Source organism: Canis aureus, chromosome 32 (genome assembly GCF_053574225.1).
Source record: "Canis aureus isolate CA01 chromosome 32, VMU_Caureus_v.1.0, whole genome shotgun sequence".
NCBI lineage: Eukaryota > Metazoa > Chordata > Mammalia > Carnivora > Canidae > Canis > Canis aureus.
Window position 1 is genome coordinate 32404650 of NC_135642.1, and position 24386 is coordinate 32429035.

The 24386-nt window shown below is 47.4% G+C and overlaps 1 protein-coding gene across 27 annotated transcripts in view; it reads left to right on the plus strand.

Annotated features, from left to right (window-relative positions):
* Positions 1 to 305: 305 nt before the first annotated feature.
* Positions 306 to 24386, plus strand: part of TPM1 (tropomyosin 1) — a 28627-nt gene continuing 4546 nt past the window's right edge. For 2 of the 27 annotated variants that reach the window (XM_077881354.1, XM_077881359.1), the window contains exons 1-8: positions 306 to 516; positions 1319 to 1444; positions 14534 to 14667; positions 17120 to 17237; positions 18533 to 18603; positions 18860 to 18935; positions 19903 to 19965; positions 20242 to 20311. In XM_077881354.1, the coding sequence (XP_077737480.1) occupies positions 403 to 516; positions 1319 to 1444; positions 14534 to 14667; positions 17120 to 17237; positions 18533 to 18603; positions 18860 to 18935; positions 19903 to 19965; positions 20242 to 20311 (772 nt within the window). In that variant the 5' untranslated portion in view covers positions 306 to 402. Of the gene's footprint in view, positions 517 to 1318; positions 1445 to 1636; positions 1763 to 6186; positions 6361 to 14533; positions 14668 to 17119; positions 17238 to 18532; positions 18604 to 18859; positions 18936 to 19366; positions 19443 to 19902; positions 19966 to 20241; positions 20312 to 21740; positions 21824 to 23225; positions 23425 to 24386 lie in introns of those variants that run through there. The other 25 variants (XM_077881349.1, XM_077881357.1, XM_077881353.1 and 22 more) reach the window with 22 other exon arrangements.

Here is a 24386-nt window from a genome sequence, read left to right on the forward strand (position 1 = left end):
GCCCGGCCCGGCCCCAGCGAGGCCTCGGCGCCCTCTCCCTGGCGCGCAGGTTTGGAAACAGGGCGGCCTCGGCGGGCCGCCGCCTCGGCGCTCGGGTCCCCATATATAGTCATATCCACCGTCAACCGGGAGGCCGGCAGGCGGCAGCGAATGGGCGCGCGGCCCCCGCGGGAAGGCGCGGGGAGGGGGCAGGGGGCGGAGGGAGGAGAGGGGGGAAGGGGCCGGAGAAAAAAGCTTTTCCAAAAAAGTATTGGCTGTCTCGAGGAATGCGGTCGCCCCCTTGGGAAAGTACATATCTGGGAGCAGCAGGCGGCTCCGCGCCCGCACTCCGCCTCGGCCGCCCCGCCGCGCGCTCGCCTCGCCGCTCCCGCCGCAGCCGCAGGGCCCCCAGCCGCCGCCACCATGGACGCCATCAAGAAGAAGATGCAGATGCTCAAGCTCGACAAGGAGAATGCCTTGGATCGAGCCGAGCAGGCGGAGGCCGATAAGAAGGCGGCGGAGGACAGGAGCAAGCAGGTCTGCGCCTCCCCGGCTCTGCGCCCGCGCCGGCGCCCCCGAGCCCTGGGCGCCCCGCGCTCCCCCTCGCGCTCCCCCCGGGGCTCCCCCGAGGCTCCCCCCGGGCTCCGGCCGCCCCCCTCCAGCCCGGGCGGCGGGGCCGCGCAGCCCGCAAGGCGGAGGGGGCAGCGAGCGAGACTCCGGCTCATTCTAACTTTTTTGGTCTCCTCGGGGGACGTTTATCTCGCTCCTCCGCTTCCCAGAGCCCTCGAAGTCCACTCAAGTCCTGGAGGCACTTGATCCTCAGGATCGGGGATCACTGCGGGGCGGGGGGGGGGGGGCGGGGAGTCGAGTCCCGAAAGTGCTAGTAGTTCCTCTGGACTTTAGGCTGCAGAGAAGAAAAGCTTCACCTGGGTTAGAGACTGGGCGGGGAGAGGGGAGGGTCAGGGAGTTTTGTTTTTGGTTTGGGTTTTGGGTTTTTTGGGTTTTTTTTTTTTTCCTAAGAACAAAGATGGAACAGAATAGAGAGTATACGGCCCGAAGGCCAGGGAGACAGCGGCGTGTTTCTGCACCCCCAGGTGTGGAGCCTTGTGCCCGCGGGGGGTGGGGGTGCAGGGTGGGCCGCCCCTGCAGCGCGGTTCCAGCTTCGGGGGAGAAGAGGCTACCGAGAGTCCCCCGAACCCCGAGTCGGCGGCGCCCCGAGCCCGGGGCCCCAGCCAACCAGGCGCTCGTGTGTTGTGTGTGTGTGTGTGTGTGTGTGTGTGTGTGTGTCTAACACCCGGTCCGTGCCGGCCGCCCGCGCCCGCCCGCCGCTGCCCCCCAGCTGGAGGAGGACATCGCGGCCAAGGAGAAGCTGCTGCGGGCGTCGGAGGACGAGCGGGACCGGGTGCTGGAGGAGCTGCACTCGGCGGAGGACAGCCTCCTGGCCGCGGATGAGACCGCCGCCAAGGTACCGGGGCGCGGCGCGGCGCACGAATGGCTAACTCTGTCTCTCTCTCTCTCTCCCTCCCTGTCTTTCCCTCTCTCTCTCCCGCTGTCCCTGTCCTTCTGGTTCTGTGCACCCACACCCCTCCCCTGCGGGATCACGCTGCCTGCTGCACCCCCACCCCACCCCTCCCCGTCCCCCACGGCCAACTCCCAGCTGGAAGATGAGCTGGTGTCGCTGCAAAAGAAACTCAAGGGCACCGAAGATGAACTGGACAAATACTCCGAGGCTCTCAAAGATGCCCAGGAGAAGTTGGAGCTGGCGGAGAAAAAGGCCACTGACGTAAGTGCACGCTCACACTACCTCCCTCACCTCCTGCCCGGTGGCCACTCTGCGGTCACCACAATGGCCAAGGAGCAATGGAGGAGGGTCGCCTCCTCCTGCTGGACACCCGCACACAGCCCTGACATGGCCCGGAGCACTGGATGCTGCCTCAGACTCCTGTTGCACACATTCATTTATATTTCATCCACTCCTCTTTCTTTTTCTCTTTCTTTCCCCCACTCCTGGGGGGTGGAGGTGGGTGGGTGAGAAGCTGGGAGTGGAGTGGCTGAAACTGGATGCTGGAGGTGAACCTTGCCTCCCTGGTGGCAGAAGACCTCTGAGGTGTCATCATCAAGGTTTGTGCAAACAGAATACCTCAGTTTCTTTCCTTTCCTTTGCCGCCTCTGATGGGTGGGAATGCCTGGTTTTCCATGGTGAGTCTGGTCAGAGTACCGAGGGCCCAGTCTCTGAATCGAAGGAAGGACATGGCGCTACTACTTTTACTTAGAAGGCTGAGCTTGATGCTGGGGTGCAGAGACACTTGAGGCCTCCTTTCTTACTAGGGGAACCTTAATCCAGACCTTAAGATCTGCCTGGGAAGATGATACTTGCTTGGGTCTGCAGTCTGACAGCACTAGATCCTGAAAGTACCCTGGGAGTTATATATAGCTCAGTGCTTTATATGGTATAGTGAGCTAACTGCCCCCTGCCCCTCCTGCTTGCCCCACCCCCACCTGTCAGCCTTCTGACAACCACCACATAGTTTCGGGGGTGATGCACACACTGCAAAAACTCTACCAGCACTTTGTCCCCTGCCCTTTGGAATCTTTTTAGCCGAAGAGCTTGCCTTGTCTGCTCCCTAAGTCAAGCCAAGCATTAGATTTCCAAAGGAACGACTTCTTTTCACACTGTTGGATTCCATTGTAGAAGCTCATTAAGGCTAGAGGCCCAATTAGGAAAGAATTCCTTGGGAAGTTAGTAACAATTCCAAGAATGTATGAGCACCGGGGAAAGCTGTGCCCAGAAGTTGAACTACCAAGCACAATGGCAGAATTTCTTGTAGGAGAGGAAAATGCAAATTGCTGGAGGGTCTTGGGTTCTTGAAACCAGTAAAGGCTTTTTGTGGCACGAAAGGCTTAAAATGTAATCTCCAGGCATGCTTTATAAATGAGAAATCCAGACATCGGACATTTAGAATCAACAAAAATACTCCAATCGCCGTCAAGATTACTGGAAAAGGGGTTCACAGAAGCACTGACTTAGCTAAAACATTAAAGCTACAAACTACCTGGCTTTAGAAAAAGAGCCAAAAAACACATACAACTGCGCCTGCTTTGTATAATGTAGATCAGATGTCTGCTCCGTATAAGGTTAAATGGAGGATGTCTGTCTCCCCCAAATTGTCCAGCAGGACGTTTATTTGGCTTTTTCAAAAGAGCCGCTGATAGATCAAGGAGAGATAGTCCTTATAAGGAAAAGAATGCAGAGAATTTGAAAATAGCCCTGTAAGACTGAAGGCAAGAGAAGGAGAAAAAAGCTACTACAATTCTTAGAGGGGAAAAAAGATCATAATTATTGTAACTATGCAGCGCTATCATGTCTTTATTGAAAAGTCTTGTTTAAGGGAATGCTGGTATGAGGTGGGGCAGAAATGGAAATGAGGATATTTAAAGCCACCTTGGGCAGGGGCGTGGTTAACAGGGGAGGGGAATTTTTGAAACTGTTTTGGTTCTTTTTTTCTACCGGAAAACTATGCTTAATATGGCACTTTTTTTTGTGGGGGGGGGGTAGTATATATTGATCATCTTCCCTTTTAGGACCTTTTAGGTTGTTTAGAAACTGTAGGGATGTTGAAGAAGAACATTTGCGAAGAAATGCTATGTTTAAAGTGATTCCCAACTAGTAAAAATCGTCAAGACTTAAGGAGGAAGAGACTGATATCACTAGAGAAAGAGGGAGGTAGGAGGTCAGCTTCCTGAAGTAGAATCGTATTACACTTGGAATTAGGACACTTCGCTGTCATTACTCAGCAGTGTAAAAGCATTTCCATATTTTCCTACTACTAAAAACATTTTTCTACTTATTTACCAACATACTTTGTAAATCTTATTCCAGACGTAGGGGTCTTCCTAGCTTAAAAGATTGTGATTTACAAGGTAGCACCCTGATGGTTTTTTTTTTTTTTTTAATTTTTATTTATTTATGATAGTCACAGAGAGAGAGAGAGAGGCAGAGACACAGGCAGAGGGAGAAGCAGGCTCCATGCACCGGGAGCCTGACGTGGGATTCGATCCCGGGTCTCCAGGATCGCGCCCTGGGCCAAAGGCAGGCGCTAAACCGCTGCGCCACCCAGGGATCCCACCCTGATGGTTTTGGTTTGAATTTTTTTTGGTGTTCTACCTGAATGAGGCTGAACGTTTTCTATCTGGCCTCCCACCCCAGCCCCAATAATTGTGATGTGTCAGTTATCTGCAGAATGTGAGTCTTTAGTCCTTGTAGGTCTTTGCTTCCTACATCAGCGATTCTCAACCTTATGTAAACAGAATCTCCTAGGGAAGTTTTAAAACCCTAGAATCCAGGCTGCACCCCAGCTCAATTAAAGCAGAATCTCTGGGAGTGGAACCCACGCATTAGTATTTTTTAAATGTGCAGCCAAGGTTGAGAACTGTCCTAAACTCTTGTATAATGACATCAGCGTGAAAATGAACTCACCTGCAACTGTCTTTCCCAGGTGTTTGAAAAGCAGGACATTAAGTCATTAGTTGGCTGCGGAGAGCACTTGCAAATGTCCAGCAGTTTCCCTGGCTCCTCCGGGGACGTCCCCAGACGCCCCCATCCTCCACTTTCAAAGTTGGAGGCTCACTGTGTACTCTAGGGGAAAAGTTGTAACCTCCCGCCGGACTAGATGAACTGTGTTGGAAACAAAGCGAGAGGCTCCACCTACAGGACGTGGGGGCACCTGCAGAGGTTTCTGAGACTCAGTAGAGACCTGACAAAGTCCAAAGAAAATGAGTCTGGAGAGCACAGGAGGTTCGTTGTTAGGGCTTTGGAGGAGGAAGAGGAGGAGGAGGAGGAGAGGGTCGTCAAGTATGTTTTTTCTTCATTATTCCCACACTTAAACACATCAGAAATTGACTTGAAGGGCTTCCTGCGAGAAAGGTGAGGAAGAAAGCCATGACACATAGAAAGCATTTATTCTTTTTAAAGATTTTATTCATAACAGAGAGAGAGAGGCAGAGACATAGGCAGAGGGAGCCCAATGGGGCCTCCATCCGAGGACCCCGGGATCACGACCCAAGCCTAAGGCAGACGCTCAACCCCTGAGCCACTCGGGTGCCCCTAGGAGGTTCTTAAATACATGGCCCAGTGGAAGAATTGGCTGAGGATGGTTCCCAGAAACTGGGTTTTCATCCAGCTGGAGCCAGAGGCTCTATTAGGGTTCTGTAGCCTTCACGCTTGTGCCTTTTAAAGACCTCCCAGTCCAGCCCAGAATCGGTCAGATCCCAGATCTTTGAGGCTGACCTAAAACCAGAGAAGTTTGTAAGTATAAGGGATCCTCGAGACGATTGTTTTTATGGAAAACGAGCCCCAAAGAGGCTCGGGGCCCTGAGAACACAGCCGGGGATGCGCCCCGCCTGCATCTTAAGCCAGTGCCTGCATTTGTTTTATTCACTTAAAGCCACCACTTAACTATGTACGATGTATTGTGTTAAGCGCTTTGTATTTCACAACCCTCACCACTGCCCTATGAGGAAAGTGCTCCTGTTAACCCATGCTTACAGACGAAGCCCAGAAAAGTCCGGTTATTTGGCCAAAGTCAACAGCCAGGAGAGACCCAGGAGCGGATTCGAACCCAGGAAGCCTGCGCTCGGCAGGTCTAACCACAATGCAGTATGTTAGTGGTTTTCGCTTCGCGAGCGCGGCGAGGGAGGAAGGTTGCGGTGGTCCGGCTCGGGCGGGCTGGGCTTCTGGGCAGCGAGGCACGGCCCCTTTGGGGACGCGTTTCAGGCCCCAAACCTCTGGCTCCGCTTCTCTCCCTCTCGGGCGAGGGCACCCAGAACGCCCGAGCGCCGTGCTCGCGTCGCCGGCAGGCGGCACCGTCGCGCTCCGCAGCCAGGTCCGCTCCCCCGCGTCGCCGCGGAGCCCCAAGTCCTCGCTCCCGGCCGTGCGCGGCGCCGCAGGCGGCCCCCGGCTCGCGCGGCACCTCCGCGGGCCCCGCCGCCGCGAGCATGCGCAGTGCCTCCCGCGGCGCGCGCCCCGCCCCGCCCCGCCCCGCCCCGCCCGCGGCGCTCGCGCACCGGCCCGCGGTTCGCCTGCGCCGCCCGGGAGCCCGCCACTTCCGGGCTGCTCCTGGGCCGCTGGGGGCGCCGCGGTCGCGCGGCGCGGCCTGGGCGGGGCGGGGCGGCCGGCGCTCGGGAGTGCGGCCGCGGCGGCGGGAGCGCAGCACCGGCCTCTGCCCGCGCAGCCCGCCGCCGCCCCGAGCCATGGCCGGGAGCAGCTCGCTGGAGGCGGTGCGGCGGAAGATCCGGAGCCTGCAGGAGCAGGCGGACGCGGCGGAGGAGCGCGCGGGCAGCCTGCAGCGCGAGCTGGACTACGAGAGGAAGCTGAGGGAGACCGTAAGGGGCCCACGCATCCCGCCCCCGCCCGCCCGCCGGGCCCGCCGCGCGGTGCAGGGCCTCCCGGAGCCCACCTGCCCCCGCCCCCACCCCCACGCCCGCGGGGGCGCACCTGGCGCACCTGGGGCAGCCGGCTTCTGGCTCGGGGGAGCGGCCCCGCCTGTTCTTTGCAGCCCTTCCTTTGCATCTCAGCTGCTTTAAAGTAAAAGCCCCAAGGGAAAGCAGCAGTTGTCTTGAGAAGGTTCTGGAAGCAGCAGTTTCCCAGAAAAGGCTCTACTCTGGGGTTATTTGCATTCGGCCCCGGTGTCTGGGGTCCCCCGGGATGTGCACTTTGCGCTGCTGGCAGTATTTACCCCGAGGGTGGGGAGGGAAGAGGGAAAACCTTGCGGAAATCTGTCCCTTTGGAAAAGGGGCGCCGACCGGGCGAGTCTGGGGTGCTGCTAGACTTTGGGGCCTGGGGATGCTAAAGTCCGTCCCCAGTGACCATTGGTTTTCTGGAAGCCTGTTTCTTTGTGGTGGTGGAGACCTTGACAGCGCCGGGTTCGGACAAGAGTATGTGACCCGTGCACCTTTTCCCTTTGTATTAGCCATCCCTCCTCCCCAGTGGTCTTCTACAGACATTCCTTTGTTACCGAGTATTGAAAAAAGTTGGCTGAATGTCAGCGATTATTGGGTGTATTCTCCTGCCGGCTTCCCCCTCCCCCATGGTGAATGTAATACCTGGCTTCCTTCCTTTCTGCTAAGGCAAACGTATCCAACAAACAGGAATAGGATTTCAGAGGTAGTCCGGGCATTTACTATTTGTTGGTTTTTGAGCCTGTGTTTTAAATCAGGATGCTCAAACACCTTGGGAATTTTACAACAAACATAATAAGGTGCCCAGCTGTGCTTAATATGGACCCATTCAGAGTTGAGTAAATTGCATTCGTTAGGTGTTTGTAACTGCAATATGGCTGGCTGCAGAAACTTCAAGACCTGTTTTGCATAAAATACAGGGAAGCAATGGATTCTCTTAGGAGGAAGGCCTAGCTGGAGGAGATTTCAGATGAAATGCAGACGGGAATCAGGAAATCAATCAGCAAAAGATAATTTTCTTGAGAACAGGTCAGCAGAGACCGCATAGATACGTCTGAATTTGGCAGGGCAATAAATTGATTCCAGGGCCCTCTCTGATTGGCTAACAGCTGTCCTTGAACCATTAAAGCTAATAGAACAAGATGGATAAGAATGAGAACTCTGGACCCAGACTGCCAGAACTTGAATTCTGGCTTCTGCTATTTACTACCTGTGAGACACTGGGCACATTAACTTCTCCGTCTCTCAGATCCCTAACTTTAAAATGTGGATAATACTAGTACCTGCCGGTTAAGGTAGCGAGAGGAATTAGTATGTGTAAAGAAGGTACAGCAGTGTCTGGGCAACAGATTAAGTACTAGGTGTCAGCTGGTGTTAAAATTGCACAGCACTTGGCTTTGCCTGTTGCCCCCTTTGCCTTCACCTATCAGAGGGTCTTAAGAATGGCCTGGACGTTTCACTGCATTTTAAAATGCTCCATGTAAATGCTTTTCTTTAATCAATTTTTTTTCTTTTGGAACTTGAATGGAGAGAGGACGTGGACAGACTGGAGGAAACGTTTGGCTGAAGTGGCATTAGTGGCAGAAGTCAGTAGAACTCCCCTCACCCTCCTAAGAAAGGGAATATGTGGTCCTATACAGGAGAGCCTTGTATTTATTAACTTCTGTCCCAGTAATTGATGTTAGACGCAGAAGATTAATTTTTATGAAGGGCATGTTGTTACTCTTCTACTCCTCTGCCTCATTTTCGTAACCGTAGTCTTCCTGTGTCTGTTGGCTGGAGATGATGCTTTCATTCTTTTCAAAGTTCTGTGCTTAAAGTGGTTTAATTGGGCCGGGTTTTTAAAAGTAATTTGGAAAACACTCCATCCAGGTGACTGGACACAGAACCTTTTAAGATAGCAGTTTGAGAACTGAATCAGACCATTAAAGAGACCACTTCAGATTGAGAGTTGCTCTGACTTCTGCAGCTGGACCTTGGAAGTAGCTTATTGAAGCCAGCCTCTTGGTAGTTGTCAGACGGCGCTGTGAGGTAAGCTAGTAGTCACAGTTTCTCTTGGCAGCAAAGATAGAGGTTTAGAGTCAGAATCATGAGCCACTGCAAAAAATATTTGACTGGAGAGTTGGCCCTAAGTTCTTATTCTCAAAAGTTCAGACATGCTATAGTTAATTGGCCCTATTATGGCAGCACTTACCTTGGAAAATTTGGCTATCACTTATTTCCTACTGGTTTGTTTTTCCAAGGTGTGTGGGCCCTTGAAACGGTTGGAATGAGGATACTTTGCTTGATAGAATGATTGACTCTAGGTCTTGTGACCCACCAGGGTTTTGTATGTTTGTTGTCATTATCAAAGGAAAAAGTAGCAAGAAGGAGCCAGTCTTTCCTCCTTTGTGGATAGCAGTCCAGCAAACAAGGAGACTTAAAGTTGTAGCCTATAGGTTTTGAACTGATAGTTTTTTTTTTTTTTTTTAATTTTTATTTATTTATGATAGTCACAGAGAGAGAGACAGAGAGGCAGAGACACAGGCAGAGGGAGAAGCAGGCTCCATGCACCGGGAGCCCGACGTGGGATTCGATCCCGGGTCTCCAGGATCGCGCCCTGGGCCAAAGGCAGGCGCCAAACCGCTGCACCACCCAGGGATCCCTGATAGTTTTATTAAATTGTGGGAAATAACCAATTTATAAAAATCCCCTGTCCTCTTCCACTTTCAAGTTGGTAAATATCTCTGGGACCAGGAAGCTCGAGAGTGTGCTTTGTGCTCACACTGGCACCCCCAGTTACTGGCAGTAACTGGAATATACACTCATGATGTCTGTTTTGATATGTAGGCAAGGCAAGGGCACTACAATGCCCTGTTCTTGTCCGTTCTCCCTCATTATACAAATATGCCTCATAAATTATAGGCTTTGGCACAGATAGAGGAGGTTGTGTTTATCTGTTATCCATGGGAGTGCCCCTTAATGTCCTCAGTGGTTTTTTTCCTCTTTCCTTACCATATAAGGGCATAAGTTTAACTTGGCCGTAGACACTTGGTCTTACACAGCAAGTTGGGTGAAACCTTCTCTGTATAACTACAGTTTGCATGAAATAAAAATGCTTGACCTTTGATCATCCCATGTTCCACCGCTGGTTCAGGCAGGACTTTGAAAACATATTCCAGAGGATCACTTTTTAGGATAGAATATTATTTGTTATTCTCCTACAGTTATTTTTTTCTTAATAGTCTTAACTAGAATGCTTTTTTTTTAAAAAAAATTATTTATTCATGAGAGACAGAGGCAGAGACACAGGCAGAGTGAGAAGCAGGCTCCATGCAGGGAGCCCAACATGGGACTCGATCCCAGGACTCCAGAATCACGCCCTGGGCTGAAGGCAGGCACTAAACCGCTGAGCCACCCAGGGATCGCCTAGAATGCTTTTTTAAAGTAAACATCATTGCTGTTTTTTTGTTTTTTGTTTTGTTTTTAGTTGTGTTGGCTGTAACATCTGGATTTCATGAAAATCTAGGCCTAAAAGTTTTCTTTCAAATCTGATTTGGAGTAATATTTTGCTGTATTGAGGTGGCCACACCCTTGATTTCTGTGTAGTACCGTACTGTATTGGGTGGGGGGCAGTTGTGTACCTACCCTTGTTTTCTGTGTGGGCAGCTAGTACCTTCGGGTTGGGTGAGGGGACAGGGCAGGCACAACTGCAAAGTGTCTGGTGATTGTTTAACAACAGATCTGCAGGAAGATAATTGGTAGCCTTTACTAATATAGCAGTCTCTTCTGAGTAGCTCATTACACGTTGGGACACAATAGCACTTTTGAAATAAAAGAAACTAGCATCCCAAACTGAAAGACTCCACCAGCAGTGTCAACACACAGCCGTTGTTAGAAGAAGCTAACCCAGCACACTGAGGGTGATTTCCATGCCTGGAAATAATTTGCTTCTTGGGTCTTGACCCTTCCCAAATGCCTTATTTATATGTGCTTTTAAAATAACAGCTACTCATGTGGCTGTGGGCTTGTACTGACAGAGGTAAACACAGGCTAAATCTTAAGTAGACTGCCCAGGTTCTGTGATGAAAGGAACCTTAGAGAATACCTAAATAAACCTCAAAACTTAAAAAAAAAAAAACAAAAAAAAAAACACCAGGAATAAAAGCCATTAAAGGTGAGGGGGGCCTTTTGTTTTTTATTTATTTTTTAATTTAATTTTATTTTATTCATGAGAGACCCAGAGAGAGAGGCAGAGACATAGAGGGAGGAGCTGGCTTCTTGCAGGGAGCCTGATGCAGAACTTCATGGACCGAGATCATGCCCTGAGCCAAAGGCAGATGCTCTACCGCTCAGCCACCCAGGCGCCCCACGTAGGGGCCTTCTGAACAAAGGGCATAATCCCAAATACATACACACACAAAAATTGAGAGAAGTACCCTTAATTTATTTGTGGAATTAAACTTCATTTGAATTCTAGGGACCCAAACAACGTTGCAACCATACCAATATGGTAGGGCTTGAGAAGCTGGTAAGAGTCCAGATTTTTCCCAGAGAAGGCTTTCATGGGGACAGATGTACCCCGAGACACTGCTCTCAGGTCCCAGCTGTAGCCTATAAGCACCTTAGCCTGTCCTGGGAAACCCCAGGAGCAGCAGGCATTGATTTCCTGGCTTGAGAGCAAATGCCCTGTGTCCCTATAGGAGGCGTCACTCACCCATGAGTGCTGCGTGATGAAGTTATTTCTGAAAGGACTGAGAGGACTTGTTTAAGAGGATGGAGTTCAATATAGTAACTTCACTAGTACTGGCTATCCTCTGTTGCGGAAGCCTTGCTTTTGTGTGGGTAGTTGTGTTAGTGGAGGCTGTAGAGGATCTCCCACTCTGATTTAGGAAGACAGAAGGCACCCGGGGTAAGAACCACCAATCCAGCGCTGTCGTGAGATTCCTGGAGGCCAGGAGAAGTAACAGAGCCCACACGTGAGGACCCAGGCAACTGGGGTTCTAGTCTTGTTCTCCCACTGATGGCTGTACGGCCTGAGCATAGTCAGCCCTCTATCAAAAATCCTCTATCAAAATCCTCTATCAAAAATTCTTTTGAACAGAGAGCTCAGAGAGTAGTTCCCAAAAGATTTGCCAGCTGCTGTGGATGGTGGGGCAGGGAAGGTGCAGGAATGGAACAGGTTGCTTATATTGCAGATGCCTGCCCTCCCCTCTGACCTCCTGAGTCAGAATCTCCGGGGATGGGGCCTGAAAGTTTGCATTGTTAACGCGCACCTCCTAGTGGATTCTGGTACTCAGCCAGTTGTGGGAACTGCTGAATGATGCCTAGGGACCTTTAAAACAATTGAGACCCCATTTTGTGAACCACCCACAGGTGTGATCTCTCTAGTCCTGGCTCCTAGAATGGACCTCCATTCCCAGCTGTTCCTTGGGTGCCCTGGATGAGGCCCTCTTGGGCGGTATTCCTGCAGGACCCAACCCATAATGTCGGGAAGTCTAAGGTTCTGCAACATGCTCCCAGGGAAACAGTGAGTGACATTTATAAAACAGGGTCCAGGACTAAAGGAAGAATGGTTAGAGTTAGAGGCAATAAGAGGGAAGATAGAGACTGATGAGGAGAACCTTTCAGGTCAAGGAATCTTGTGTAGAGTGGCAAGAACAAGCATTGGTCTTTCCCCTCTGGTGCCCCAGCTGGGTGAGAAGCCAGGGACCTAGGTTGCCCTGTCACTCTGAAGGTCGTTTCCCTAGAGCATAAACAGGCTTCTTCCTGTGAGTACAAAGTCCTCAAGGTTGGGGCCCAGATGAAACAGAAAGCAGAAATTTAAAATGTGGTGGCTACAAGAAAACATTATAGAGAAAATCTTGTTGACATTTCTCTGGCCACAGCACTTGTAACAAGGATACTTGCCTTCATATTTAAAATAATAATTATGAAAGAAGGGGAGGAGACTAATACTTTTGAGTACATGACATAGACATTATACTACAGTATTTTTGGTTTTGCTCTTCGTTTTGTTTTCAACTTTCAGACTTGCTTATCTCCCTCTACCCTCATTCATAAAGGACATAGAATCTTACTAGAAATGGAAAATACAGAACAGTGACCAAAGCAGATCTGACCCAAAAGTTGACCCTTTTAATGTATACTTCCTTCCAATTTTGAAAAAATAAGGTTGAGAAGACAGTTGCTTCTACATAAGAAATTTATCGTCCCTATTACCCTCTCCCCTCCTCTAGAAAAAACCCATACTCACCTGCCCATTAGATTTAGCAGAACCCATTACTAGCTGTGCACTGGGAAGGATTTACCGTGTAGGCCAGTGTGGTTGTAAACTGTCGTCCTCGGATCCATTTCCCTCTTCCTCATGCCCTGTCTCGTCAGCCAGTTATTATTACATAGTTAATTTTTGACAAGATAAAAGTATATTTGAATTTTTTTTTTTGTAAAGTCCTTCACCCCAGTTGGAGGTGCCCTAATCACCTCTTCCCTAGACAAAACTTGGCATTTAAAAAATTTTACAAATCCTGATGGGCAAATGGTTGAATGTTCTCGTATTAATTTCATTCAAGGCCGTAATCACAGACTCTAACTATATGGGTCTTTCAAACTTTGTATATCATGGGTCCCTGAGCTAAGAAAGTTTCTTTTGTTTAAATTAGGTTGGTTTTACTTGTTTTATTCAGTAGACATTTACTGAGCCCATATTGTGTGCAGAGAACTGTGACTCCCTACATGTAAGAAGCTTCCTGTTGAGTAAAGAAGATGGGAATATAGATAGAACTAGCATGGGTGCTTAAGTATGTATCTTAGTTTTTAGAAATCTCTCAAGTGTCCTGAAAACTTGATCACTCCATGATACCCACATATTCAAAGTGGATGTGGTTGAGGAAATGGAACCTGATTAGTAAGTCCTAGCTTTGACTTCCACGCATAGTATTTAAACAGACACCAATGCAAGTGTCTGCAGTGGGCCATCACAGTCCTACAAGTGTTCTGAAGCTCATAATAGCAAGTGTTTATAATAGTAAGCAATCATTGCATCCCCAAAAAAGAAACATCTTAATTTGGATACAGATATCAATAAAAATAGTCTCTGTACTGCTTTCCTCCTTAAGGAGTTTGAAACTTTTCTAGTAGCAACCTTGTAAGAAATGCCAGTAAGCTTATCTCAAAAACACTTGGGAAATTTGTCTTGGCCCTGTTCTAGGGTGGCCGAGTTCTTCTACACCGGTTGCTGAAAAGACGGTGGAGGAGGGGGGGGTTACTAGATTTCCTTGTATCTGTAGGGTGTATAGTTTACAATGGCTGAATTTGGGCAGCCCGGGTGGCTTAGAGTTTAGTGCCGCCTTCAGCCCAGGGTGTGATCCTGGAGACCCGGGATCGAGTCCCACGTCGGGCTCCCTGCATGGAGCCTGCTTCTCCCTCTGCCTGTGTCTCTGCCTCTGTCTCTCTCTGTGTGTGTATCTCATGAATAAATAAATACAATCTTTAAAAGGGGGGGAGGGGCGCCTGACTGGCTCGGTTGGTAGAGTATGTACATGACTCTTGATCTTGGGGTCATGAGTTCAAGCCCCACATTGAGTAGAAATAAATAAATATTTAAAAAAAAGAAGAAGAATGGCTGATTTTAATTATTTTAGTTCCTTTATAAGACTCCTTTGAGCCAATGGCCAGGAGAAGGGGGAAGGCAGACTCCTGAGTCTGGTTTCTGGCTGTCATGCTCTTATCTTGTGTGGCCGAGCCCGGGTAAGTGCTGCCTCTGTTCGGCCCCCACCCCGTCACCCCCCTGTGAGTGAGGTGGCTGCAGTGGCAGTCAGGGTCAGTGTGGAAGTTCCAAAGAAGAAAAGAACCCAGTGAGAGAGTGCGCTCGTTCACAGTCCCTCTGGCCACTGAAAACTGTATGTGCAGACTTGTAAACACACCAGTTCATTGTATCAAATCATCATAGCCTCACAGAACTCCAGAGTTGACCAGGGCAGGTGGTGCCCTTGGAGGTAGGTCCCCACGGGGCCAGGCTTCCTGTCTGAAATCTGTGTTTCAGGCTCCACCACTTCCTGAAGGCACTCCCCTCACTTTTCTCTCCCAGCCTGAAATGCCTTTCATTCTCTCTGCCTAGGCTGAAGCCGATGTAGCTTCTCTGAACAGACGCATCCAGCTGGTTGAGGAAGAGTTGGATCGTGCCCAGGAGCGACTGGCAACAGCTTTGCAGAAGCTGGAGGAGGCTGAGAAGGCAGCGGACGAGAGCGAGAGGTGAGGGTGCCTCTCCCAGCCCATCTTTCTGCACAGGCCTCCCTTCTGGGTGCGACAGGGAGGCTTCTCTGATCTGGGGCTTAGGAGTTTTACAGTCCCTTGGGGGGATCATTTCCTCGTTCAATCCCAGATATAACTTTACTGGGTTTGTTTGTTTAACATTAGTGGGATACCTGTGTGCCAAGTGCTATTTTTAAACCCCGAGGTTACAAAGAAGAAAAAGATCCTATTCCTGCCCTCATGCAGCTCCCTGTCCAGCAAAGGAGATGGACATTTAAACCAGACATTCTAGGGATGCCTCTTGGTTCATTCAGCTCCTGCTGACCACAGAGCAATTAGGCATTTTTTAAAAGATAAACTTTATTTTAAAATACACAGCGGAGACTGGGCCTTGATAAATGAACCAGGGACTCTCAATTGTTAAATAACCCTAAAAATAAGTGGAAGAGGAAGCACAGATAAAACAGTAATATGATCTGTGACAGTAAATTGTTTTGGACTTAGTACTGCTGATAAGACACTCATGCACATGTAAATACAGAAGATACCTGTGTATTCTGAGCCCGCTCCCTGTAACCTGGCTCTTCCTGACTTACTACTCCAAGATTCAGCTTTGTGGTAGTAAAGGAAAACCATGGCCATATAGACGCACAACTCCACGTATCCTAGAAGATATTCTTTCTTATGCTCAACCATTCAAGTTCATATATTCCTATTACATAGAAGCATTCCAAGCATGACTCATTGAGACTAGAGAGTTCTGCTAGAAGGATGAGAGAGTGGTGTGGTGGTTCAGAACCCGGGGAGAGTGTATCCGTGCTATGACCTGGGCAGGTGAATGCCATCAGCCATTCTTTCCATTTCTCCCTCTTAGATAGAAGTGAGTTTCTGCTCCCTGCCACCAGGGATAGAGAGTAATTTCAGACTTGAAGATTAAAGAAGCTTTTAAGTTGAAGTTTCCAGTTCATTATTCACTGTTGCTTATTGTTTCTTCTCTAATGGAGAGTGTTGGAATTCCTTAAGATGACTCATCATCTCTTACAGTGCACACATACCAGTGGTTTTGTGGCTGATCCTTCCTGAAATATACTTGTTAGTGAGCCTAAAAGACAGTCTGGCAATGTTAGAGTTTGTAGGAAAAAGGAATTTAGAGATGACTTACCCCATCCCTTCGTTTTACAAATGAGAAAACGAGGACTCATCGGTTAATGCGACCCATCCAAAGTCTCACAACGAATTTATGGCTAAGCCAAGACGTGAATCTTGGTTTCCTAATATATACCATAGTACTTCATCCAAAACTACTGGTTTATTTATCTGAACTGCCTGCTCAGATTTTATTAAATGAATCCCGTTTTAACATGACTTATGCCTTGGGCAGCCCAGGTGGCTCAGCGGTTTAGCGCCGCCTTCAGCCCAGGGCCTGATCCTGGAGACCCGGGATCAAGTCCCATGACAGGCTCCCTGCATGGAGCCTGCTTCTCCCTCTGCGTGTGTCTCTGCCCCCTCCCCCCATGAATAAATAAAATCTTCTAAAAAAAAAAAAACAAATAAAAAAAAACATATGCCATAAACTGAACATATCACGGAACAATTCACGTTTTCCAAAACTTAACACCAAACATACGTGTTCAGCATAGACAACGGTATCCGTGTGTCTCAACACCTCTATGGTGAAAGAATTCTATTAAAAGCAGAATTCATAGTTTCTTATCTAAAGTATCGGTTGACCCATAGGAAATTGCCATTTTTACAGATCTGATGCAGTCAAGTATCAGCAGTTTCCTATGGTTCAGTCACATTTGTAGCTAATGGGGTAAGAACAGCTACCTTCTTAATAAGAAGTACATGAAGACAAAATTTGTTTTTGTTAAAACTTTCAAGCTGAAGCTTCTCACCAGGAAAAAGAAGAAATCCCATGATTTATATAGCTAGTAAAACATGTTGGCTTTTCCTGTTTCCGTGCCTCCCAGTTTCAAACGGGATCCTGACGTCGCACCTTTCATTTAACATTAGATCCCTGGACAGTTTTCACCAGTATTGAAAGTGTGAGGTTTCGGGTGGTGAGTGGTTTAGCGCCTGCCTTTGGCCCAGGGTGTGATCCTGGAGACCCGGGGTCGAATCCCACATCGGGCTCCCGGTGCATGGAGCCTGCTTCTCCCTCTGCCTGTGTCTCTGCCTCTCTCTCTCTCTCTCTCTGTGACTATCATAAATTTAAAAAAATAAATTTAAAAAAAAAAAAAAAGTGTGAGGTTTCATTCACAAAAAACAGAGATGTGTATGTCTTTTTCTGTCTTAAGCTCTGGAAACTCTTACTTCATGGTTTGGAAATAAGAGCAGCTCTGTGCTCTATTTTGGTCTACCCGTTACACCAAGCCTCACAGACCAGTGCAGTGTGGGCCTATGGAGATCTCCTCTAAACCTTGGATCTTCCTGCTTGTCTACTTTTCAGAGGCATGAAAGTCATTGAAAGCCGAGCCCAAAAGGATGAGGAGAAAATGGAAATTCAGGAGATCCAACTGAAAGAGGCCAAGCACATTGCTGAAGATGCCGACCGCAAGTATGAAGAGGTCAGATCTTGGGACCCAAAGCCTCATGACTTGCCAGCAGTGGCCTTGGTGGGGGCTGGGGAACCATGCTTATGAGCCTTGGGTTCTTTCGTAAAACACTGCTGTATTGGTGGAAATGGGTGGTTTTGAGAAACAGAGTTCCCTTGTCTCCAGAAAATAGTTCTGATTTGATCCTGCTAGGGGATCCCAGGCTTTATCATAAAGCCAATCCATAGCATTGAGAAAGACCAAAGTTTCCCCCAGGATCCCTGCCCCCCACCTTTGCAGCATCCCGACCAGGACAAAAGATGTTTGGCCTGGAGAAAAGGCAGTTGGGCCTCTTGTCACTTGTGGAAAGAGCCTCTCATATTGTCACCACGCAGGCAGCTCTTCCTGGTGTGACTCACCTAGCACCATCCACTTCAGGCAGCATGGAGACACAGTCCATTGTGCTAAAGTCCGTGTAGATTCAAAAGGCTTTTTTCAGTCTGTCCTCTCTTTTCCAGTTGATAGAATCCCATTGTCAAGAGAGGTTCACAGGTAAATCAACTTCTGGTCCTGTCCCCATGAGAACAACCTCCTGTGATAACAAAGCTAATGATTTGTTTTAGTTTTCATTTAATGTATCATGGCTATCTTGAAATGGTATTGACACCCCTTTTTTTCTACTTTTTAAAATTATTTTATGACCACCATTATTACCACTCCGGTTACCCTATGCCCACTACTTGAAACGCTTCAGAGGATCCCTTCTTCTCTCAGGTTCTTTCCTCCACTGAATCGAGAGCTTGATTAGTCATCTTACCAGCTCATCTTATGTTAGCTTCTGTTGCTATTCTGTTGTCATTTTTAACCTCCTCCACAAAGAGAAGGTTGAGGTACAGGGCTCTAAATTGGTAGAGTTCTCAGGATTATTTTCAGTGTGTTTTGGCAGCCCCTACCTTTACAGCATCAAATGGATCATGTCTCATCGTGCTGCTATTTTTGAGATTGTAAATTTTGTATCTCTCCCTCTTTCCACACTTAGGCTGGCTATGTAATTATAGGAACTTCACCTGGGTTAGACTTAAAATGAGACTGCCTACTCAAAACCAACCATTCTGGATCTTTGTGAGCCGAAGCCTCTGGTCTACTCTCCATTGGCCCTCCCAGTAGAGAGTTACTTCTTTCCAGTCCATGGGAAAGAGAGTCGTCATCTTTGTCTATAAGAAGTTCTAGGGGCTGGTAGATCCGTTCCCCACCTCCATGCCCATGCTTTGCCCCCTTACTCAAAGCTTGCCACCCTCATGATGTGTGTATGTGTGTCTGTTCTACAGGTGGCCCGTAAGCTGGTCATCATTGAGAGCGACCTGGAACGCGCAGAAGAACGGGCTGAGCTCTCAGAAAGGTAAGTAGGCCTGGTGCCGGTCTGCTGTGTGTGGGATGCTACAGAGCAGTGACTAAACAGCATGACCTTCTGGCAGCTGCACATTTACCTGTTTCAGCTCCGGGCTCCTTCTGTGCTCATCTGCCGTGGATGAGCTGCGAGTACGGAACACGGAGGGCTTGTGTGGGGTGTCTGTATGAATGCGTGTACCACTGCATGCCTTACCTGCACACTGATTTTGAGAATGGCCTTGTGCATTTCCTGTGTCCACTAACAGCCAAGTTCGACAGCTGGAAGAACAATTAAGAATAATGGATCAGACCTTGAAAGCATTAATGGCTGCAGAGGATAAGGTACTGATGGCTCATGTGTGGTTTTAGGTTTAACTGCAATGCAGACGTCTTTCAGCTTCCAGTGTCTACTGGTTCGTTTGGTATAACGACACCCTCTGCTGTCTTCTATCTTGCTTTAAGTGCTTTCTTTGGGTCCTTTATACTCCTTTGTTTTTCCTTCATAAATGCTCTTTGGTGCAGCCGAAAAAGAAGCCAAATTATCACACTTCAGAATTGTTGGATTTTGTCACCCTGCCTTTCCGCTGTTGCAGGGTTGGGGGGACAGTGTCCTTGGCAAAATTGAGCATTTTACTACCTGACGATTTGGCTACTTTAAGGCAGCCCTTTGTTCTCTAGGACTCAGTTCTCACTTTTTCCCATCCCTCTCCTTTTTCTCTCCTCCTTCCTTGGGCTTGTCTCCCATCCTTTCTGCCTCTGATCGAAAACATTAGCAAATGTGCCGAGCTTGAAGAAGAATTGAAAACTGTGACGAACAACTTGAAGTCACTGGAGGCTCAGGCTGAGAAGGTAGGCCAGGAGCATGGTGTGGGGGAAAGGAGTCTCTCATAAGAGCTGCTCAAAAAACACGTACTTTTTCTCATCTGAGGCCCCGCCGATGAAAGCAACAGTCCCTTAGGCGTTTTATTTAGCAAATGGCATCATTTTGAGGTGATGTCCTGATGGTTATTGGATAACATTTTTTTTTAATAGGGAAAATATTTTATGTTGAATATGTGAATCGTCTGTAACAATTTAATTTGCTTGGTTTAAACACCACATGGCTAAGTTATCTTGTTCTTAACCCATGTAAAACAATAGGCAAGAAAACAGAGAATGTATTGTAGCATGCCATTTGATACCAGAGGCTCCATTACCTCCTAAGAGATCCTCAACATCTGTTGGCTGGGCTGGCACTTTCTTTGTATTAGAAGACCTGAGTAGAGTGAGCTCTATAGCCTGACATCTGGAATGCTCTTTCTAATTACAGTACTCGCAGAAGGAAGACAAATATGAGGAAGAGATCAAGGTTCTTTCTGACAAGCTGAAGGAGGTAATATGAGTGTTTTAGAATGAAGCCAACTGGATTTTAACTGAGCCCCATTCTTACGGAGCTGAAGTATGGTAATCCAAGAAGTATGGTAATCCAAGTCAGGAATGTTCAAAGGCAGTCCTGGCGTTAATGTGCTATGCTAGCGACTGACAGGTCGTTCTAGATCCATTTTACGGGTGCTGTGCTTCATTTTCATGCTCTAGGGTTCCCTATATTTGTAGCTACTAGCGACATAAAGCTTCCCAATTTTGACTGAAATAAATGGAATCATTGCAGGCCGAGACTCGGGCTGAGTTTGCGGAGAGGTCAGTAACTAAATTGGAGAAAAGCATTGATGACTTAGAAGGTAAGATCTTAAGGTTTGTTTTTAATTTAGTCCTATAGTTGCATACTGACCTTGCAAAGCAGTTTTCCAATCCAAGTGCATCCTCCTTGATACACTTTTTTGCTCTTGCATATTCTTCCTATCTGTCCTTTGGGGTTTTCATTCTGTGACTCTTAAAACTCTTGGACCTGAGTCCTATGCTCACCAGATGACTCAAGCCACCAGAAGAGGCCCGTTTGTCTCTAATGGCAGATGCCATCCAGCTTTATGTCACACTCTGGAGAAGTATGGCAGGTTTATTTGTCATTGTGGGTGAGGTGGTTGTAGGGTGATAGCAACTAGCTTATTTTCTGCTATTAATACCTCCTAATTGTCAGAGTGGCATGGATTTGTTTTTAGACACAACTCATCTTCTAAGTAAGAATCCAACATAAGGGTGGGGTTTATGTCCTTAATGTCCTCGAGATGCTCCACATTTTGAAAGGGGTGTGGGGATAATAGGACTATTTTTTTTTTTTGAGATTATACTTAAGCCTTTCTCCCCTAAGGTACGTAGGTTTTGTTTTAGGAACACCCACCTTAATCTCACAGAAATGCTAAATGTGGAACTCTGAGTCGTGAGAAGGGTCAGCAATGAGAAAGAAAGAAAGGGAAATACTTAAATTCAAGAAAGGCAGAAGGGGCTGGCAGAGGCCCCAAAGGTTGGTGCAGACAATAACCAAGCTAGAGAGGAAGAGTGGGTGACAGATGGTTGCAGAACAATCTGCCTAAGCGCAGAAGTATGAAATCTTCATCATTACAAAGACTAAATTGCAGATTTGGCACAGCACCACCATAAACCTGTAGCTCTCCTTGCTTCTCAAGCCTCCTGGGCCAGGAGCAGGGTGGCTTAGAAGACTTCACAAGGCAGCTTCCAGGGTGCCCAGAAACCCATAACCCAGAAGTCCATTTTGGTCAGGAAGTCAGTGGTTTGAAGGTGGAGCCAGATAAGAATGACAGACAAGAGTCACAAGTTGTCCTTCCAAAACCCTGTCCTTGGATATTTTTCCCACTGTTTATAGTCGCAGGTAGCTGACCGCGCCAGCACCATTAAAATACAGCTATAGACAGGAAAAGTGTTCTATCACCTACCCAGGAGACAGCCTTCTGTGGTCTCATTTAGGACTTACCATGGTTTACTGACATACCAACCACATTTGTGATGATTTTCATATTGGGTCTTCTTGTTTTATTTTCTAATGGCTTTTGTTCTTTTTGTTTTTGTTTCAATTCATTTAAAAACAAAACGCACGCCTCCTGCATTGGCCACCTGCTGCGATACCACTTCCTTCATGCACTGCCCTTTCCTTGCTGCTGTGTCGGGATGGCGTCCGCGCCACCCACCCCCACCCTCCATCTCTTGATCACTCTCCATGCCCTTGCATCTCTGCCTTCCACTTCCTGGTCATAGACGAGCTGTACGCTCAGAAACTGAAGTACAAAGCCATCAGCGAGGAGCTGGACCACGCTCTCAACGATATGACTTCCATGTAAATGTTCATCCACCCTGCCTGCTCACATCCGTGCCCTCACGCTAATATGATAAACTCACCGCTGCTCCCTTCTCTACCTCCAGAAGCTCCATCTTTACGCTTTTCTGTTTATTCTTTGCATAACCTTAGGATAGTTATTGTTTGTTCACAGTCTACTAATATAAAAGCCAAGCAGATTAAGTCTAGCTATAGAAATCATTTTCCTTTCAGAATCTGTTTATTTCACAATCTCTGAGCTAGGTTGTTCCCACCAAGCAGTGAACTGAAATATGAACGATTGGAGCACTACCCTCTTACGAACTTAAACCAGGTTCAAGTAAACTCAGAAGGCTATGGAATTGTGCGGGAACTTCCCCAGAAGTATCAAAAATTGGCTTCCTGAGACTCAATTAAATACAGTATAATTTTTGTAAAAGAAATTAAGGAACCCTAAAGTGTCCAGTTACTGATGATCTGAGAGGAAATTGATCCAGTACAGCCTAAGGAATGATGCTGTGAGGGATCATCTCTTGCTTTTAAGAATTCTGGAAAGAAATGGTTCATCTCCTGGATACCAGAGCCTTTAATTTTCTGTGTTTAGGTAAAAGAAATACTCACATTGAACACCCTAATTGGTGTCAAAGTATTGGGAAATAAAACACTGATGACACAGTATGAGTTTGGGAGTTAATGGCCCACCTTTAACTGTGTGAGACAGTGAGCATTGGAGCAGATCCCTCATTCTCATGAGAACTTTGAGCAGACACAACTAATCCGCATATGGCTAACCAAACCTTAGCATTACACTTCTGCCTCTTTGAATTCTAACCTCCAGTGTTCCACAGAGGGTTCTCTTCATTCTAATAATAAGGCACTGAATTCTGTATAAGCTAGGAATTTCCCCACCCACCCATGCAAGAAATTGGTAGCCTGAAGAGTGTGGCATGTGCCTGCTGCTTTCCCGGTTATAGAATCTCCACATCACCATTAGAGACAGTGACTGTCACCGTGGAAAGTAGAATTGCATCCTCTCCTCCCTCATTTGTCAATGTGGGAGTAAATCAGAACATCTGTCTCTAAGGAGTTTTCCAGTGCTAAAATGTGGTGATTCTATGGGGAAAACTTATAGCATCAGGTATGGATTGAATATCCTAAAAGGTGGGTTAGCTTAAAATCTATTTTTGAACTCTGTTCTTGGGTCGTCTTGGCCACGGCCCCTCCCCTAGAGGGACTTGCGCTAGCCCTGGGTCCAGACGCTGGTGGGTGAGGACGGACATGCTCCTGCAGGTGCAGCTGGCAGAGGGTTTTGCATGTGTGCTTTCTGGCCTGTGTTTCAAGGGCTGCTCTCATCTGTTAGTTTGGTTTTCCTTTATTCCATTGTGCCACTTTGTTTTCTTTCTCTCCCACCTTTTCTCCTCATGCAGATAAGTTTCTTTGCTTCACTCCTCCTGAGACCCCTTCATCAAGCTGGCTGTCCCACCTCTCTGAGCTCTGCAGGTGGCTGTATGTTCCCCAGCTGCCCTGGCTCGCTCTTTTAGCACCCTGCCCAAGAGCCAGGCACACCGCTTTCCATTGTACAGAAGCTCCTCATTTCAGTGTCAAATAAACACTGCATAAGCTCTCTCTGTTTGCCATTCTTTTTACTTCTTACTTCCTGACATTTTAGTTTCAACGCTGAATAAAATGATAAATCTATTTCACACACATGAGGATTAGTTTTTAGCCACTACCTTTTTTTTTTTTTTTTTTTTCTTCCATTCTCAACATTAATGTTAAACATTTCTAAACCAGTAGTAGTTCCTTACGGAACTTTCAAAAAATATTCATGCGTGGTTCTCTCATAGAGTTTTGGTTTGCAAAGGTTAGAGTGAGGCCTGGGTATCTGCATAGGAGGGTTTGTTTTGTATTGTATTTTTGAGGTGGTGGTGGTACTGGTATGTAGTCCTCATTGAGAACCTCTGCACATTTGCTTGCTTGAGTGAGAAGATGTGCCTTGAGCAGTGTCTTCCTCTGCCAGAGGTTTGGCATGGGACACGGAGAGCCCTCTGTGTTGATGTTGAGGTGGCCCTACTTGTAGGGACGTGGCTAACTAGCACCCCACACTGCCTGGAATTCACATAATTGGAATCGTGAAAAAGAACTTGTATTCAACAGCGGTAGTTGAGGTTACTGTCAATCATCCTTTCACGGCACAAAGAACAAAGCATTTTAAAAGTATATTCATTACTCAGCCACCTTCATTTGGATCAAGAAAGACATCATAAGTTTTCTAAATATGATAATGTTTAGGTCCAGATTCATTTTTGTGCCCTTAAGGACGTCACATATTTTTTAGGAGGGGATAGATAGATAGGTAGATATAGATGATACAGATATAGATCTATGTGTATAGATAGATAAATATCACAAAGAATATATATTCTTTGTGATAATAACTGGGGTTTTTTCCTTCATTTGTAGACATTTTTGAAGTATAGTCATTAGAGTTAATTCTTTTTTTCTCTCTAAAAGTGTAGTTAGTAGTAGTTGTTCAGAATACAGTTCTATTTTATGTAGGCTTCACTAGTTCACTCCAAAAACAAGAG